At 38.7% G+C, this 17,264-nt stretch overlaps 1 protein-coding gene across 2 annotated transcripts; it reads right to left on the bottom strand.

Moving 5' to 3' along the window:
- Positions 1-2,789: 2,789 nt before the first annotated feature.
- Positions 2,790-16,406, bottom strand: LOC113225775 (probable cytosolic Fe-S cluster assembly factor GK14772). Of its 2 annotated transcripts, XR_003310045.1 has the most exons (6): positions 16,238-16,397; positions 14,943-15,191; positions 12,649-12,859; positions 4,700-4,857; positions 3,777-4,091; positions 2,790-2,836 (listed from the first exon to the last, which is right to left on the bottom strand). XR_003310045.1 is itself a non-coding variant. In XM_026458185.1 (5 exons), the coding sequence occupies exons 1-5, from the start codon at positions 16,356-16,358 to the stop codon at positions 3,850-3,852; spliced, it is 981 nt and encodes a 326-aa protein (XP_026313970.1). In that variant the 5' UTR covers positions 16,359-16,406; the 3' UTR covers positions 3,098-3,849. The 2 variants fall into 2 exon arrangements, 1 of the variants encoding a protein (XP_026313970.1); XM_026458185.1 differs by lacking the exon at positions 2,790-2,836 and having other exon boundaries at positions 3,098-4,091; positions 16,238-16,406.
- Between the last annotated feature and the right edge of the window lie 858 nt (positions 16,407-17,264).

The raw sequence follows: 17,264 nt of genomic DNA, 5'->3' as shown, positions 1-17,264 counted from the left end.
TCATCGCCACCGCCGCTACCCAGTGACTGTGCATGACTACCCGCTTTTTTGTTGCATATTACTTTGTAATTGCATATAAACCCAGTCAATTGTTACTGTTTTCACTTGCTTTAATATCGGTTATATAGACACCTATACATTTTAAACGACAGAAAGTTTTATTGATACAAAATTTTTTTTTTTGTAATAATACCAAATGACGAAACGAAAAAATCTGGCGCTAAGCGACACGCCTGTCCATAACAGTTGCAGTGCCACTCAGAGCTTTAAATCGCAAGGATTTTAAGGGCATAGCCGCTGCGCCCGTCACCCTGCGACATAAGTTGACAAGTCCCATGTGCCCTGTAATTTCACACCAGCTCCCTTACCCTGCAAAACCGGAACGCAGTAATGCTCACATTTCTACTTGGCGGTAGAAATAAGTAAAATGGCAGTACTTCCCTTACGAACTCTTTCACAAGGAGCTCTACTGCTATTTGGAAGTTAAGCTTTTAAGAAAACTTTTCGAAGAAACGTTCCTTAACCAAGCATTGGGCCAGTGTGGTTATGGCTCTTTTAGGTGGCCTAGGCTAAGGGTTTCTGTTCGTCTTCAACATGTCACACAAGTCAGTCATTCGCAGATCTATCTGGCTAGAGAAATTTCCTGCAGCCGAGGCGTGGTCTCCATTCAGAAACACATTTCTCCTATAGATTATCGATTCTTCAACACATGGCCAGCTCACAGTCATTTCAGGTTGCTTGTCCTAGAAAAAATAGTTTCATTTTTTATGTGTAATAGTCGCGAAAACTTTTCTTATGTCTCGACACATTCAATGTACCTAATTACATTGAACACCAAAGCATTTATAAATATAGTACTGGTCAAAGTTTAAATGTGCAAAACATAAGAATTACAAAACTGTTTCCGTAGACTATTCGACTGTAATTACAATATGTATACAATATGTATACACATTTCGAATTGTATACATATTAAGGTACGTATGTATAGTGGACAAATGTACAAGGCTACATCGATAAGAACTTCACTGTCTCTGTCGATAGAATATTATGTATATATAAATATTTTTGTTGTCATTTTGTAATAGCATATAAAACTTAGTCTAAATCTTAGACTAAACACAGACTCGTCATACGCAAGAGATAACTATCGCACTGGTTTGTTGTGTTTACAAAGTTTAATTAATATATCTCCACCAAAGGTTAGAAACATAAAAAACGTTTAGAATTTACCAACGTATATAATGTTCTATTTAGTTGACATTAACTTGCTATCTAAAGAACATTTTCTTTAGATTAAAAGTTAATAGTAAGTAGGTAAATAAGTCACAGCGGTGGTAGTCCAGCGTTAGAGCAGTTGCTTCTCAAGAAGGCGACGATTTGAATCTCTGTGGCAGCATGTACCAGGGTTCTTGCTGATGCAGGTCTTTTATACATCAGCAGATGCTGATTTTTTGACCTTATCGTCAGCGGATACTCGCATGAGTAGGGTGATGATTTTAGATTTTAGGTGTTTAAAAAAAACGCGAAAAATGTACATCCTTACTGAATCTACCTACATGACAAAGCTTTCTATTTTCTTTGGTATTGTAATAAAATATAATTTCAATGATTTTATGACATTTATTAATTATTTTGTTTATTAATAAAATAATCATGAAGACAATCAATCTGCCTAGCGTAATTGTTGTGGAATTTTATCAAAGTTTTATGTTAAAAACAACAGCTGAGCTGTTTTTCGACTTACAGTCTGTTTCTGGAAGGTTTGTAAATTATTCCAGCGTGCCTCTTAGGTCATGACACGACTCGAACATCCGCATCGATGAATGCTGATGCTGATGCGGATATTTTAATTTATGCTGATATTCTTATCATCCCTTGTATGTACCTATAACTTTGATTATTTGTTCTTATTTAAGAGCTAAGCTCTTGTTGATGGAGTAAACGCCAACGCTTTTTACTTTTAAAAACTGTGTAAGCAATGGCTCCTATCTGCACAGAAATCGAGCAACAACTGGTTCCGAATTAAACCACTAGCAGCACAAAATTTTAAATTTTAGGTTAAATAAATAAAAATAAAACAAGGAACTTTATACGGACAGCCTTTAAACTTTAACTTATTACTTAGGGTAGATATATCATTGGTGTACACTCCGCATATCAGCCTGGTGCAGCAAGCGAACAGCTAGCTACAGGTGAAGACTGAAAATCAGCAATGCTGAGTCTAACTTCTTTGTCCACAACTCCACATCACTCAACCGTACTTTTTATTTTTAATTATTGCGATTTCTATGTTTTGTGTAGAAATAAACGGCTTTATATTTTATTTTTAACCATTTTTTTTTCACGCACACACTCAACATAGCCCCGCACTAGGGAAACCCTGTGTCGCGAGTGCCATGAACATGGACACCGAAAGTCACGAGGGAAATAAATGTAGGCCATACAAATATTTCTCCCGGCCCGGGAATCGAACCTAGGACCTTTGCGTAGCAGTACGGCATGGTAATCGTTCGGCCACAGAGGCAGTTAAATCTTTACTTTCAGCGTTCTCACTTCGAGTTCCAGATTTTGTTTTTTTTTTTGATACTTGAAATTGATCTGGCTGATATCACGATTAGGGCTTGCATGACCGATCCGGTTTCTAAAATATTGACTTCCAGTGCTGGGCGTAGTTCAGTATCGGTACTCCCGATATTTCCGGTACTTCTTGAAAAGCTTAAACCTGTACATAAGTATGCTTTTTCAGGGGTACATAAATAATAAAGAAAAACTTCAATCCCTAATCAAACTAAAGGTTTAAATTTTTATTAAATTATTTTTTTATGTGAAATTACTCCACTAATTTGTTATAACTATTAATACAACGATCGAACACTCAGAAAAAATTCCTTCGATCCGGCCGGATTCGAACCGACGTCTTCTAGCATCAATCAATCAGCCTATTGCAGTCCACTGCTGGACATAAGCCTCCCCAAGTGTACGCCATAGTGCCCGATCACCCGATTTCCGCATTCAACCACTACCCGCGACTTTCTTTAGACGTTACGTTTGCCGAGACATGGTCTCCACTCGAGAACCCGTCTACTCCATTGGTCATCGGTTCTGCGACAGATGTGGCCAGCACACTGCCACTTGAGCTTGCTACATTTCTGGACGATGTCCACAACTTTAGTCTTATAACTTCGGATTTTGTCCTTTAACGAGATACCCAACATGGACCTTTCCATAGCTCGCTGAGCGACGTGTAGTCCGTGAGCCAGTTTTACAGTCATATTCCACGTCTCGGCTCCGTAAGTCATGACCGGTAGGACGCATTGGTTGTAAACCCTGATCTAGCATACCGTGCCTTTAGGTACTTTAGGAGGAACACTCAGAAAAAATATTTCGATCCGGCCGGATTCGAACCGACGTATTCTAGCATACCGTGGCAGACGCTATACCAACTAAACCACGGAACCAACCAGCGGGTCTCAAGAATTGTTCTATGTGCTTATTGTCTTGTCTTTGTATTTACCTTTACAGCTACCAGCGGTATTATGGATTACAGAATGCAAAATAGGCGTTGAAAAACCATAAACAAAGATCTGCAATAAGCACAGAAAAATTCGTAAGGTCTGGTGGTTCGTTTGGTAGCTCGGTTAGCAGAGCGTCTGGCACGGCATGCTTGAAAGCGCTGGTCCGAATACAGCTATCGAAGGAATTTTTCTTAAGTGTTCGATCTTTGTATCAATAATTATAACAAACTAGTGGAGCAATTTCACTTTCAAAAATTATTCGTAAACATTACTTAACACTGGATTATCACTTTGTCTTGTGCACACATAAAACACTCGATGTGTTTTTCTATTACCACTTAATATTAAGAGCGATATCTGTCTTTTCAACTGCGTGGTAACCCGTGTGTAAAACAGCGTGAGCTTTGTCCGAGTCTTTTCCATCCAGCCAATCAGCGTAAAGCTTGTTAGCTAGTTTGTTCTCTGTGGGTATCGCTTGGGGCAGCTCTGCGTACAGCTGTTCAAGCTGTTGGACTAATTCACGACTGCTTTCACCTGACACTGGTCGTATTTGAGCTCCCCCGTTTAGGCAACCTGTTAGTAAAAATAATAATAATAACGTAATAACGTACACACTCAACATAGCCCCGCACTAGGGATACCCTGTGTCGCAGGTGCCATGGACACACACGTAGACAACCACAAATTACACCCAAACTCACGTGAGAAACAAATGTAGGTCATACAAATATTTCTCCCGACCCGGGAATCGAACCTGGGACCTCTGCGTGCCAGTCCGGCATGGTAACCGGTTGGCCACGGAGGCAGTTATAACATATAGATAACTACATCAATTAACTGATCTTGAATTAGGAAATGAGAACGAGAGCAAAGGAATTCACTCCATTGTAAAACCAAGAACACATAGACCGAAACCAATTTAGAAAAGTTCATTTTTAAATTGGTCCTATCGGTAATCGAACCCGCTAGCGCCCACAGTGTTAAAGAGGCTCAAAAATTCTTTAGACGCACTTATTCTGAGAACCTTATGTTGCCAAGTTAGTGCTAACTTGTCAACACCTCACGAGTACCTTGCTCGCTTTAAGTAACTCACACTCACAATCTAGGCTAAGAAAAGTTATTGTTTATTGCATAATTATATAAATTGCTTTCGTAAAACATCAAGTAAAGTAATTACCAACCTGATGGGCAAGCCATGACCTCAACATAGTGGTAGAGCGACTTTCCTCTCTTTAATTTCTGCACCAGATTCTGAATGTTCCTGAACCCGTTCGCTATTGCAAACTTTAATACTTCTTTGCCGTCTTTCACTAGTGTTACCTCTCTGAAATCTGGATTCCTAAGAAGAGAAATACATATGCAAATTAAGATCTGCGAATGGTTGCTGGCAACAGATGAATGCGACAAGAGTGGACTGGCCGAAATTGCGCACATTGAGGGAGTCCTATTCCAGCAGCGGACTGCGATAGGCTGATAACTGATCACCTATAAAAGCTTAGGCCATAACCCATACTGGTCCAATGCTGTCCCTATCTACTGACCCGAGAGATAGGGTTTTCCGGAGATACTACGGGCTCGACGGCAAGACCAGGGTACGGCGGACGTCCGGGCCAAGCCTTCCGCCAGTGATACGCCTTTGCGGGCGTCTCTGGCGGACCCGGACTTGGGTAAGGACTCGCTGGGGTTTGTGGTTTGTGGCAGAGACGGATATGTTTGTCTGCTCCGGTTTTTTCTTGTGGACGTCTGTCTCGTGAGCAGTTAGCGCGTCTTAGTAGCGGTCTTGTTGAGGGCCTGTATGCGAGGAGACGCGCGGGACACGTGAGTTGCCCTTTAAGTTGGAAGCTATGTCCGGGCATTGTCGCAGGACACTGCGACTGGCATCTCCGGCACTAGCTCGGAGAGCTAGTAGAGGATAAACTAGATATTCTCCGGTCCCTCCAGCCGCTTAGGTTATTGGGAACTGGAGAGACGTCGTTTTTCGTCGTCGGGAAGTGAGCGTGTCTTACAGCTCTCTAGCCTCTCGAAGAACCGGATGAAGTCAAGTGACAGAGGTCGGTGACAGCCCTGTGCACTGGCTGATCTGGGGCCAGAACCTGAACTTGTAAGGTTCCTGTGCGCGCATAGGTTATAATGTCCTTCTCGTATGCCCTGAGGGTAGGTAGGGAGGGTCACTATAATCAAAACTAACGTAGAAAGATATGGTGCTTGGTCCAAAGCTTGTACCCTATCTACCGACCAGAGAAACAGGTTTTTCCGGAGAGACTACGGGCTCGATGGCAAGACCAGGGTACGGTGGGCGTCCGGGCCAAGCCCTCCGCCTGTCATGCGAGTTCACAGGCGTCTTTGGCGCACCCGGACTTGGGTATGGACTCGCCGGGGTTTGTGGTTAGCTGTAGGGACGGATACGTTCGTCTGCCCCGGTGGTGTGTGGCCGGGGCGTTCGTCCTATCCTACCTACCTATCTGGAAAATAGGGAGGGTGCTGTACGTGCACCCGGGGCGGCTCACCTAAGGCACTAGCATTACAGAGAACCGGTTGAAGTCTGTGTAAACGTGCTGTCCCGGGGTTAGGACCTGACTTAGATGGTCCCTGTGCGGGTTCGCTCGCACCAGTCATAGTGCCCTTCTCGTACGCCCTAAGGGTAGGTAGGGAGGGTCACTATAATCAAAAGTAATGAAGAAAGATATGGGGCTGGTCCAATGCTTGGTTAATCCACGTTTCCTAGAGAAATTTTCATAAAACTTAACTCCTAAGTAGCAGTAGACCTCCTTGTGACTTGTGTCTTATCTTTGTTTTTGGTTTTTCGCGACTTTTTAACATATTTTTGCTGTCAAATAATTTTAGTAGACTCCCCAATAAAGTGCAGAATACCAAAAAATATAATGGCAGTTGAATAGCAGCTCGATGGCTAACCACAGACAAGCCACTACCCTTAACTTTTATCAGAATACCGAACGTACAAAATCCTGCCATTGGCACTCTATATTCACGCACAACTGAGATGATATGAAATAGGTCTTAAACAATTTTAAAAGGGAATTCCCCGTGCTATGACTCGCAGACCAACAGAATTTATACCGGGAACTCTGAGGTCGCCAAAGTAGCCAAAAACGGTCTAAAAGACAGCAAAAAGTAAACAATATAGTTGTGGCAAATAGAATTAATTAAAACTTAAAACGTATTTATAAACATCGTATGTTTTATATTGCGACAGAGGTGCAGGGTCAAGCGCCGGGCGGCGCGGGCGCCGCGTCGCTGTGTGGCGCCCTCAGCATTGTTTAGCAATAGGTCTAATTAGGTTTACTTATAAATAAATCCTTTATTCCGCAGAGAACAGTCCAGAATTCTAAATACCTACCTACTATTCCAATACCTATTAAGGGAACTTATACACGGGTACTTTGATCAAATAGGCAATTAGGTCATGGTTTAGTAGCTGTAGAGTATCTTGTGAAAGAGTTCGTCCAGGGAAGTACTGCCTTACCTATTTCTGCCGTCAAGCAGTAGTGTGAGCATACTGCGACCCGGTTTCGAAGGGTAAGGGAGCTGGTGTAATTACGGGCATATGGGACTTGTCACCTTATGTCTCAGGGTGTCGGGCATAGTGGCAGTGCTCCTCAGATCTTTGCGATTTAAAGCTCAAGTGGCACTGCAACTGTTATTTTATTTTTATATTATTCTAATTTATTTTCAATATTTTTAGAAAACTTACAGCTAGGTAACAAGAATATAATAAATAATACACGCCTGACAGGCCAGTATATGTATGCTGAGGGCTAATTAAAAGTTTCCACAGATAAATATTTACAGTGGTAGTAACAAACTACAAAGTAAGTTGCCAACTTAAGGAAAAAAAACATAATAAGTAAAAATTTCGAAAATAAAAACGTTAAACGGTTATAGTATCTATATATTTGAAAAAAAAAACATATCACTGAGTAAGCGTTTTAGTTTACTTGTAGTGGTGTCGAACAAGTCCACCTCACCTTATCTATTAACTAAGCAGTTAAATGAGCGAGACGCTCTATTTAAAAATACATTTTGTCTATAATTTGTCCTAACCCTAGGAACGTAAAGTGTGATAGGATTTCTCAGTGCAACCCTGTCTGTGCGTAGTCCTATTTGCTCAAGGAGTTCAGGGCAACCGACAGTGCCGTTTGCTATGTTAGTTAGGTAAGTCAAATCAGCCGTTTTTCTCCGTTTGTATAATGGCAGAAAGAGAAATTTACGACACTTAGTCTCATAGTCTGGCAGAAATATACCGGCTCGATACTGCAAGTAACGTAGAAATCTCTTTTGGATACCTTCTGTTCGTGCGAAATATATATCATAATGAGGATTCCACATCTGGGAGGCGTATTCAAGATGGCTACGTACGTAAGAACAAAAAAGTATTTTAAAAGTTTTAATTACTTTTAAACTCCGACGACATTCTTAACACAAAACCTAACGAACGAGATGCTTTTTTGACAATATTATCAATATGCCGATCAAACAACAATTTACTATCAAAAGTTACCCCAAAATCTTTAATCGAGTCTACTCTAGTTAGCGAAGCATTATAAAACGTGTATTTATATAATATTTTTGTGGGTTTTCGAGTATAGGTACCCACGTAGCATTTTGGAACATTAAGGTCCAATTTGTTTACAGTACAGTAACTTTGAAATCTGATATGATCATCCTGAAGAACGTGGGCGTCATGTATAGCCTTAAGTTTATGTGAAATTTTCATGTCGTCGGCATATAAAAGTATTTTAGAGTTCAGAAAATAGGAAGCGATATCATTTACAAAAATTATGAAAAGTAGGGGTCCTAGTAATGAGCCTTGGGGCACACCGGAGGGGATGTCCATAGGCAAAGATGAGTAACAACCTAAAAGTACTATATGACATCGATTTCGGACTTAAGAAGAAAACCATCTAAACAAGTTTCTTTTTATACCCAATTTTTGTAGCTTTTCTAACAATTTAATTTGATCGACTCGATCAAAACACTTGGAATAATCCGTATATATAAATCAACTTTTGACGGTTCAGACATATACGTAGAAAGAGATTCAACACAAAGTAAGAGATTCGGGACTACTTTCCTACCTCTCAGAAAACCGTGAAGACCTTCGCAAACTGGCACAACTTCGATATTGACCTATAATTTTCTACCTTATTTTTAGGGCCCTTTATGTGAATGGGAGTGATGAAGGCAGATTTCCAGATGCTTGGGACGATGCCTTCAGAAAGAGAGCGGCGGTACAGCATAGACAGAGGAAGAACTAGACTCGTTGCACAGTTAACTATTAATATTGCGGGAATGTTGTCTGGGCCTGTAGATTTCGTTAAATCTAAAGATTTCAATAATCTTAAAACATTTGTTTCAATTACTTCAACAGTAGATATATCAGCAGATGAGTCGGGATAAGCAATTGAAGTGGAATCTATTAGTGTGTTAGGAAAGTGGTGATTTAAAAAAGTGGAATGAAAATATTCCCCAAACAAGTTACAAATTTCGTGACCTTCATCAGACGAGCGGTTATCATGTTCAAGCATAGACGGGTACGATTTCGACTGGTTTTTACTTTTTATAAATGACCAAAATGCACGGGGATTTTCTTTTATGTACTTTTCAATATTTGAAATATAGGTATTGTAGATAGTTTCCTCCATCTCATGCGCCCTCTTACGCAATGAGACGAATCAATCACGGTCGTAAGCATTGCCATAAGTTCTATATTTTTTGTGAAATTTCGTCTTTTTTCTTAATAATTTAATTAAGGGTCGCTTGTACCATAACGGATACTTACGGGAAGGCGAAACTACAATACTGTTAATATATTTGTCACGCAAGCTATAAATAGTGTCATAAAAGAACAAGACCGCTTCTTCGATACTTCGACTATTAAGCGCAGAGCGCCAATCGACAGCATACAGGTATATATAGAATTAAAATCACCAGTATAAGGGCGCGGTTTAATTGTATGTAATTGAACAAATTCTACAGTAGCTACTACAGAACGGCGATGAGAATCTTCTGGGACAAGCGGACGATCACATGTGTTAACATAAACAACATTATTAGAAAAAATAAATCCAAAATCCGACCATAACCGTTGTTCACAAGAGAGTTATATTGTGAGAGAGAACATGTATTAAAATTATCTATTAATTGTAACTGGTGACGGCCTTGAAGGTTGGAAGGGATAAGATATATTCCATCATACTATCTACAGTCCACGAGACGAAAGGCATATTAAAATCGCCAAATATGATTATTCTGTTTAAAGGGTTGCGTGATTCAATTTTAGTCACATTAAATGTAAAATTAGATAGCTGAACCGACATCGAGTTACCCGAGATTCTGATCACAAATGTAAACTACACCAGTATGCATTTTGTAAGTAGATCTAGAATTACGGTTTTTCAAAGATAAGGTGACCCATAGATCCTCAGCGCTTGAAGACAATCAGCGCACAGCAATCAGAGCCCCGTCCCCCATATTCCGGCCAGTCGATTCATAATTCCGATCATGTCCTCAAGACTATAAAACGATCGTCAAACAATTCAACAATTCACTATTATGAAAGCTATCGTTTAGCCAGGTCTCCGTGTGACAAATTATGTCATACGAACATAAAGAAATATTTCCAAGGAATGTCGTGGATTTAGTTCTAAGACCGCGTACATTTTAATAATAGACTCTAAATGGGCTCATTCTTAATAGGACAGTGTATTAGCATATGAATAGATTTAAAAATATGTTATGGATATGCATGTCGGTATCATAAAAAAATATATATCATTTTAATGGTACTGTCGCGTCCAGCCTTCATATCATGTGATCAGCAGACTGATTGGCCACAAAAGTCAAACTAGATTGACAGAAATTCATAATTATCGACTTTCTTTTAGACAAAAGACGGTGAAGTCGTGTGTCTGATGGTAAGCTAAACGCCTGTCCATAACTGACGCAGTGCTATATAGAGCTTTAAATCGCAAAGATCTGAGGGGCATTGCCACTGCGCCCTGAGACATTTGAAGTCTCATGTGCCTATAATTTCACTAGCATCCTTACTTACCTTTACTTACCTTTCAAAACCTGAAGGCTCACATTATTGCTTGGCGGCAGAAATAGGTAACGCACTCTTTGACAATGAGTTCTACTGCCACAATTATTGACAATCATAATTCATTTATAGTGAAAACATGGGTTGTATAGAAGTTGATCTGAGAAGACGACTTCCCCAAAACTTATTGTACAGACAGACCGTACAGGTACTGGAAGGTGTTTTCGCTTTTATGTTTACAAAGTGAGTTGTAACTTATACTACGGAAATGGCGTGAGTCCTTGACCAAATACAAACTTATGTCAATTAATCGTGAATTTGTTTGTTCAGACAGGAAAATATGCTTTATTTACTTCACTGAATACATATCAATTACACATCGAGCATATAACCAGAAATAGAGACGAAATGTCATTTAATTTGTTTGAAAACTATTCTGCCATATAATTACTGTGACAACTGCGCTCCGATTGGCCAGCCCGAGTTCGAAACAATTGACGGGTGTCGTCAATTGTTTCACTTGAAATCGACCAGTTTAACTTGAGCTTTGCTATAATCGACGAAAATTGCAAAATTACATATTTCATATTTAATTACCGATGAAAATTGATTCCGTTTATTTTATAATTAGATGTTTTGCTGTTTTTCCCCACACCACCGAATGAAACAGAACGCCATTGTTAGAGATAATATCTTTTGATATTTTATATTTTCCGAGATTTGATATTTATAACTGATGAGATACCAGGAATGTATGGCCGTTATTTCGTCTCTATTTCTGGTTATATACTCGATGCAATTACATTATGTTAATTTTAAATAGAAAACCACCGTGAGACTCATTAACTAAATAAGAGTCTATACGACCTCAAATGGCTTTGGTTGGTTACGCATAACAGCGAAAGTGTTGAATCAATAACTTTGGAAAAAATATATAGTAAAATTGATTACTATACGGTGTGAAAACACAATTCCTAAAAATTATCACGATGGAAAAAAAACACAAACTCGCCTCGAAATTTTCACAAGAAAACCGCTGTATTCAACAAGTCTTTACACATACCAATAATTTTTTATATCAACTTGTGACGGTGTGATCTCCTTACACCGTCATTTCACCTCTTTGTATCGCCTCTCTCCGCTTGTATCCTATCATTTTTTATTTTACATGCATTGACTTACAATTATATGGACGTCGGGTCCGCGCTAAAAAGTGTCCGAGCTTATAGGGCGTTAAAATCGTATACAGAGCGTCATTCACGCTTTAGTCTTCGTTTGTTCGACTGACAGCGAAGCAAGCAAAATTAGACAGTACTGCGATGACATTACAATTTAAATTCAACGTTTTAGCTTTTTCATATTCCTTTACATATCACTACGTTTAAATAGGTTGACTTGGGACATTTTTTTCGTGGTTTTTGTATTAGACCCGTCGTCCATATAATTGTAAGTCAATGTTTACATGTATTTAAATTTTAAATTTGAATTGTGCCATCTTCCTTCACTTTCTCATTTTGTTTTTGTACCACGGTCACTCCCAGCTCGACCGCCACAGCAGTCGGAGCTGTTAATAAGCTAATCATGTGTGGTAATTTATAAGTCTACAGCATTTATGTATCTATTTCTGTAATTCAGTTTCTCGGCCCATTTAGGGGTAAGTGCCTTAATAATAAAGTGTAGGGAGTGTTTTATACTGTTATACCTGTTTTTTTATATTTACCTTTATATTGTTACAGCCTTTCTTTAAACTTTACTTCTTTAATAAATTTTGTGGACCGGAAGTTTCCCATTTCATTGCCGTGAACCTGTTCACGGCTAGTTAGGGTTACAACCCTTTCAAACTGAACTAAATAGGACACGTATAGAATCCGATATACATTTCTCAAATAGCTTCAATTTCGTTTGTAAAAAAATAAATTTTGAAATAAAACCAGTGTCTCTGCCTCTCGACCCGCGCAATAGAACCGATTCAGTACGGGAAAAATTTGAATTCAAGCTAAGGTAGTATCGATTGACATGGAGAACAAATGCGCACTAATTTCTATAAAAAAAAAAATAACAGTTAGTTACCTGAGATTCTTATAAACAAGTGGCACATCACTTTGTCCAAATAGCTGTTCAGCCGCGTACAGAAACACGAGGTCAGCGTATCCCCCTGATCCTGAGCCTGTGTGTCTTCTGACCATCGGCGATCCTTCGCTGCTCCAAGGCCAGTCCAGGTCTATATTTGGCATGTCGCTGAGTGGTATTCCGTTGGTTTCTAGCATTTGTTCTAGTTCAACTGTTGAAGAGGTACATTGTTATGAGTGATGCAACGGAAGTGTCATAACGGAAACAGAAACGCAACCAGATCTCAGGAGTAAATCTTAGCAGAAACAGAAACGGAAGTTGAAGCGGAAGTGTAAATACTATAAAAATCTCAACGAAATAGATTCAAACAGAGTTTGTTTTTTGGTTTCATAATTGGATTTTTTGCCAGCACTTAGATAAAAAAATGCACTTAAAACAACACAAAACTGATAAAACCCACGCGCCCCACCGCCCAGCAATATGCGCACGCGCGTGATCCATTTCGAAGCTTATAAACTTCCGAAAGAACTTCCGTCATAAAAGTTACAGAAGCAAAAACGGAAACAGATGTAAAAAGTTTACGGAACTTCCGCAGTTGCGGAAGCAGATGCAGAGGTCTGTTGCATTACTAATTGTTATATGGTTTTCTTTACAATGTTTAAATGAAAAGACTAATCTCATACTTTGTCAATGTTAGCAAGTTCTTTGTAGTAGCTGAAATTTTCAACACTCATGTTATTAAGGTAAGCTAGTCCTTCAAATTAGCTGAATTTGTAAATGCGTGTGTTATCAGAGTCAGTGAGTTTTTCAAAATAGCTAAACGTGCCAATGCCATTGTAGTCAATGTAAGTAAGTTTTTAAAGACAGCTGAACTTGTCAATGTTCGTGTTTGCTGTGTAAGTGTGTGCGCGAGCGGGTGTGTAATGGAAGATATAACAACAAATAATCTTTTTTTACTTGGTACAATAACATTTGATATAATTTCTAAAGATATAATCACTCACTGTATATAATCAACCAAATCTATAACAACAAAACGCATAATTTCAATGTGTATAATGAACCTTCAGTATAACAAACATTAGATATAATTATTTTATTTTTTATTTTATTTTATTTTAATAATTATAATTGTCATTAAGTGATATAATGAACAAATGGTATAAGTACTACCAGTATAATGTATTAAATAATATAACACAATATTATATTATATTATTGAAGCGCCCTACAAGATTTTTTTTATTCCATTATTGTTTTTGTATAGCTTTATGTGCTTTTAGTGTTATACAATATATTTATTAAAACTTTAAGCAGAATATTCAATTGCATATACTAATCTAAGGTAAACTCACATGTGGAGGTCGAACCAACTAGTAAATGCAAACAAATTCGATTCTGGCAGATTTGTCATATACTAACCTAACCTAAACCCAGAGGAGGAGGTCGAACCAACTAGCAAATGCAAACAAATTCGATTCTGGCAGCTTTGTCATATACTAACTTAACCTAAACCCATACGAGGAGGTCGATCCAACTAGGAAATGTGTTTGCATTCGGTTCATTCACCGTTGCACCTAAACACCACTGGAATTATATTAATATTTTTTATACACATACACATTCAACATCATACTCAGTGAATGAAAAAGTGAAATCTGAAGTGTTTATATAAAATGAACATTATGCCATCGCTATATTTGATTGAAAGTTGTTATATCAATCATCTATTATACCCAGTGACCTTTATATCATGCAAGTCATATGTCAAATGTCTGTATACCATAAATTAATTATATCTGTTGAGCGTTATATCGACTACAAATATGTCATTTATTGTTATATATTACGAATCGCACTCTTGCGCGAGCACATACTTTTTGATAGATTTTATAGTTTTATTCCTTTTAAACTTGTATTCTTTTTAATGTTATATTTATGTTATTCAGATGTCCCATTCAAAACTAATAAATTTAACTAAGTAATTTGTCAATGCTCGTGTTGCCAATGTAAGTTCGTATTTTAAAATCGCTGAACTTGTTAATACTCGTATTGTCAATGTAAGATAATGTTTTAAAATAGCTGAATTTGTCAATGTTCGTGTTGTCAATGCAATTTAGTTCTTTAAAATAGCTGAACTTGTCACAGCTCGCGTTATGGATGTTTGTTCCTTTAGCTCGAGTTATTTAAAAAAAAAACTAAACTTGTTGTTGATAAGACTTTAAAATTGCCCATCATGAATAAGTTCCATATCACAACCCAAATGTTAACGGCCTTGTAAAATATATACTTACTGGCAGTAATAACACAATCGACGTCATGACAATTTAAAATGTCGCTATAGAAATCTTCCCTGGACGCTTCTAGCTTCTTGTCGTAACACGGCATAAACGTGACGTGGTATATTTCGGCTGGCGTCACCTCTTTTAGCTTCGAGAGATGCTGCTTGACCAATGAACCCATTATTTGTTGAGGCGACTTTGTAGTCGAAATATAAGGTAGTATGAAGGAGCCGTGTGTTTTTTCTGCGTAGCACACCCAACCTAATAAAAAATAATATTGTTTATTATCATTGACTTACAATTATATGGACGTCGGGTCCGCGCTAAAAAGTGTCCGAACTTATAGGGCGTTAAAATCGTATACAGAGCGTCATTCACGCTTTAGTCTTCGTTTGTTCGACTGACAGCGACGCAAGCAAAATTAGACAGTACTGTGATGACATTACAATTTAAATTCAACGTTTTAGATTTTTCATATTCCTTTACATGTCACTACGTTTAAATAGGTTGACTTGGGACATTTTTTTCGTGGTTTTTGTATTAGACCCGTCGCCCATTTATTTGTAAGTCAATGTTTATTATAGACATTTGTCGACACCAAAGACAAAAATAAAACACAAATTCGACAAGTTAACAAGGAACATTGATTATCCAGATCATAGGTTTCCAAATTTTTTGGCTCACCGCCCACTTAAACTTGATAAAAAATGTCAACGCCCACTACAAGAAATAATTCAAAACACGTATTATTTATTTTAACTGAACACAAAAATCACAAGAATTACAGAAATTCTATACATGTAGTGTAGTTTATATAGATAATTCGGAACAGCATCAACGCCCCCCATCGCTACCGTCCCCCTTGGACTCTTCAGCCCAATGGGGCGGATTAAAGGCTGATTCATGTTTGACCGTGCCGGGGCTGGGCTGTGCTCCGGTCGTGACACGGCCAGACATCTATGTTATACTTTTGTATGAACTAATTCATGTGAGACCGGGCCGAGTCCGTGTTCCGGTGGGGGTTCGGTGCCCGGTCTAACATGAATTAGTTAATACAAAAGCATGACATAGATATTTGAGCGTATCACGGCCGGCACACGACCGAAGCACCGAACGCTATAACTTGGACCTTTTCAAGGCAAGAGTGAATAGGCTTTATTTAGGTGTGCATGTTACATGTTCGACATCATCGTCACATTTTCATCGGGTGAGATGGGGGTCAAATTCGCACCTTTTTTGTATAAAACAAAAGGGCGTTCCCTAGTTCGGTTCCAAGTAAATATCAATGACTTGTCATACCCAATTACCTGGACAAGAACTAGCAAGCATTGGCAAATGCTTAGCTGCAGGATTGTTCTGTTGCTCTTGGTAGCGCTGTACAAACTCCTGTTGAACCTCCAACAAAGACAGGTCCTCGGCCACCGTCATATCGAGCACCAAGTCTGCGCCAAGGCTTTTCAGGTAACCTGTAACACACTTGAGAATTTTAGTTTCTAGTTAAATTTCGGATATCGTTAACATACATTGCATGGTGGTAGCCAAAACAGGAATAATTTTGTAATCGTGTCTTGTTTAATTTAACATAAATTAGTAGAATACAATAGAAGCGTTTATTTCATATTATCAATGTCACGATAATACAATTTGAAACTCAATGTCAAGATAACATGATTGTCAATAATATAACCGACAATCATTGACCTACCAATAATGGTTACAATGTATAGCAAAATATTTAATGTTCAATGGCTAATTAAAATCTTTTAAGTTACAATTTCTTTAAAAAGAAATTCATACATCAGGGAGTCAGTTCAAATAGCAGTAGACTATCTTGTGAAAGAGTTTGCCCAGGATAGTACTGCCACCTTACCTATTTCTGCCGCCAAGCAGTGATGTCATCATTACTGTGTTTCGGTTTTAAAGGTTAAGGGTGTTGGTGAAATTACAGGGACATGGGACTTGTCAACTTATGTCTCAAGGTGACGGGCGCGATAGCAGTGCCCTTCAGATCTTTTGCAACAGTTATGGATAGGCACGTTACTAACAGAAATTCAATATAAGACCAATTTTCTTTTGGACAAAAGACGATGAGGGCAGCTCATACCTAACTTTTTTTATGATATTAAGTGACGACATAAACAAGTCGTCCGCCTGATGGTAAGCGACACGCGGACAGGCGTAGGAGTTGCGGTGCCCCTCTGAGCTTTAAATCGCAACGATCTGAGGGGCACCGCCCGTCACCTTGAGACATAAGTCGACAAATCCCATGTGCCCGTAATTTCACCAGCAGCACCCTTACCCTCCATAACCGAAACGCAGTAATGCTCATTTAAC

Source organism: Hyposmocoma kahamanoa, unplaced genomic scaffold, assembly GCF_003589595.1.
Source record: "Hyposmocoma kahamanoa isolate Upper Pololo Valley unplaced genomic scaffold, ASM358959v1 173336, whole genome shotgun sequence".
Taxonomy (NCBI): Eukaryota; Metazoa; Arthropoda; class Insecta; order Lepidoptera; family Cosmopterigidae; genus Hyposmocoma; species Hyposmocoma kahamanoa.
This window is presented reverse-complemented; position numbering and strand designations above follow the sequence as displayed.

Excerpts from the sequence above, each read along its gene's own strand:
- LOC113225775 (XM_026458185.1), bottom strand. The coding sequence starts at position 16,358 with ATGACGGTGGCCGAGGACCTGTCTTTGTTGGAGGTTCAACAGGAGTTT. Across the intron at positions 15,192-16,237 it reads GCTTGCTAGTTCTTGTCCAG|GTTGGGTGTGCTACGCAGAA; the intron begins GTAATTGGGTAT and ends ATTTTTTATTAG. Across the intron at positions 4,858-12,648 it reads CTTGTTTATAAGAATCTCAG|GAATCCAGATTTCAGAGAGG; the intron begins GTAACTAACTGT and ends TTCTCTTCTTAG.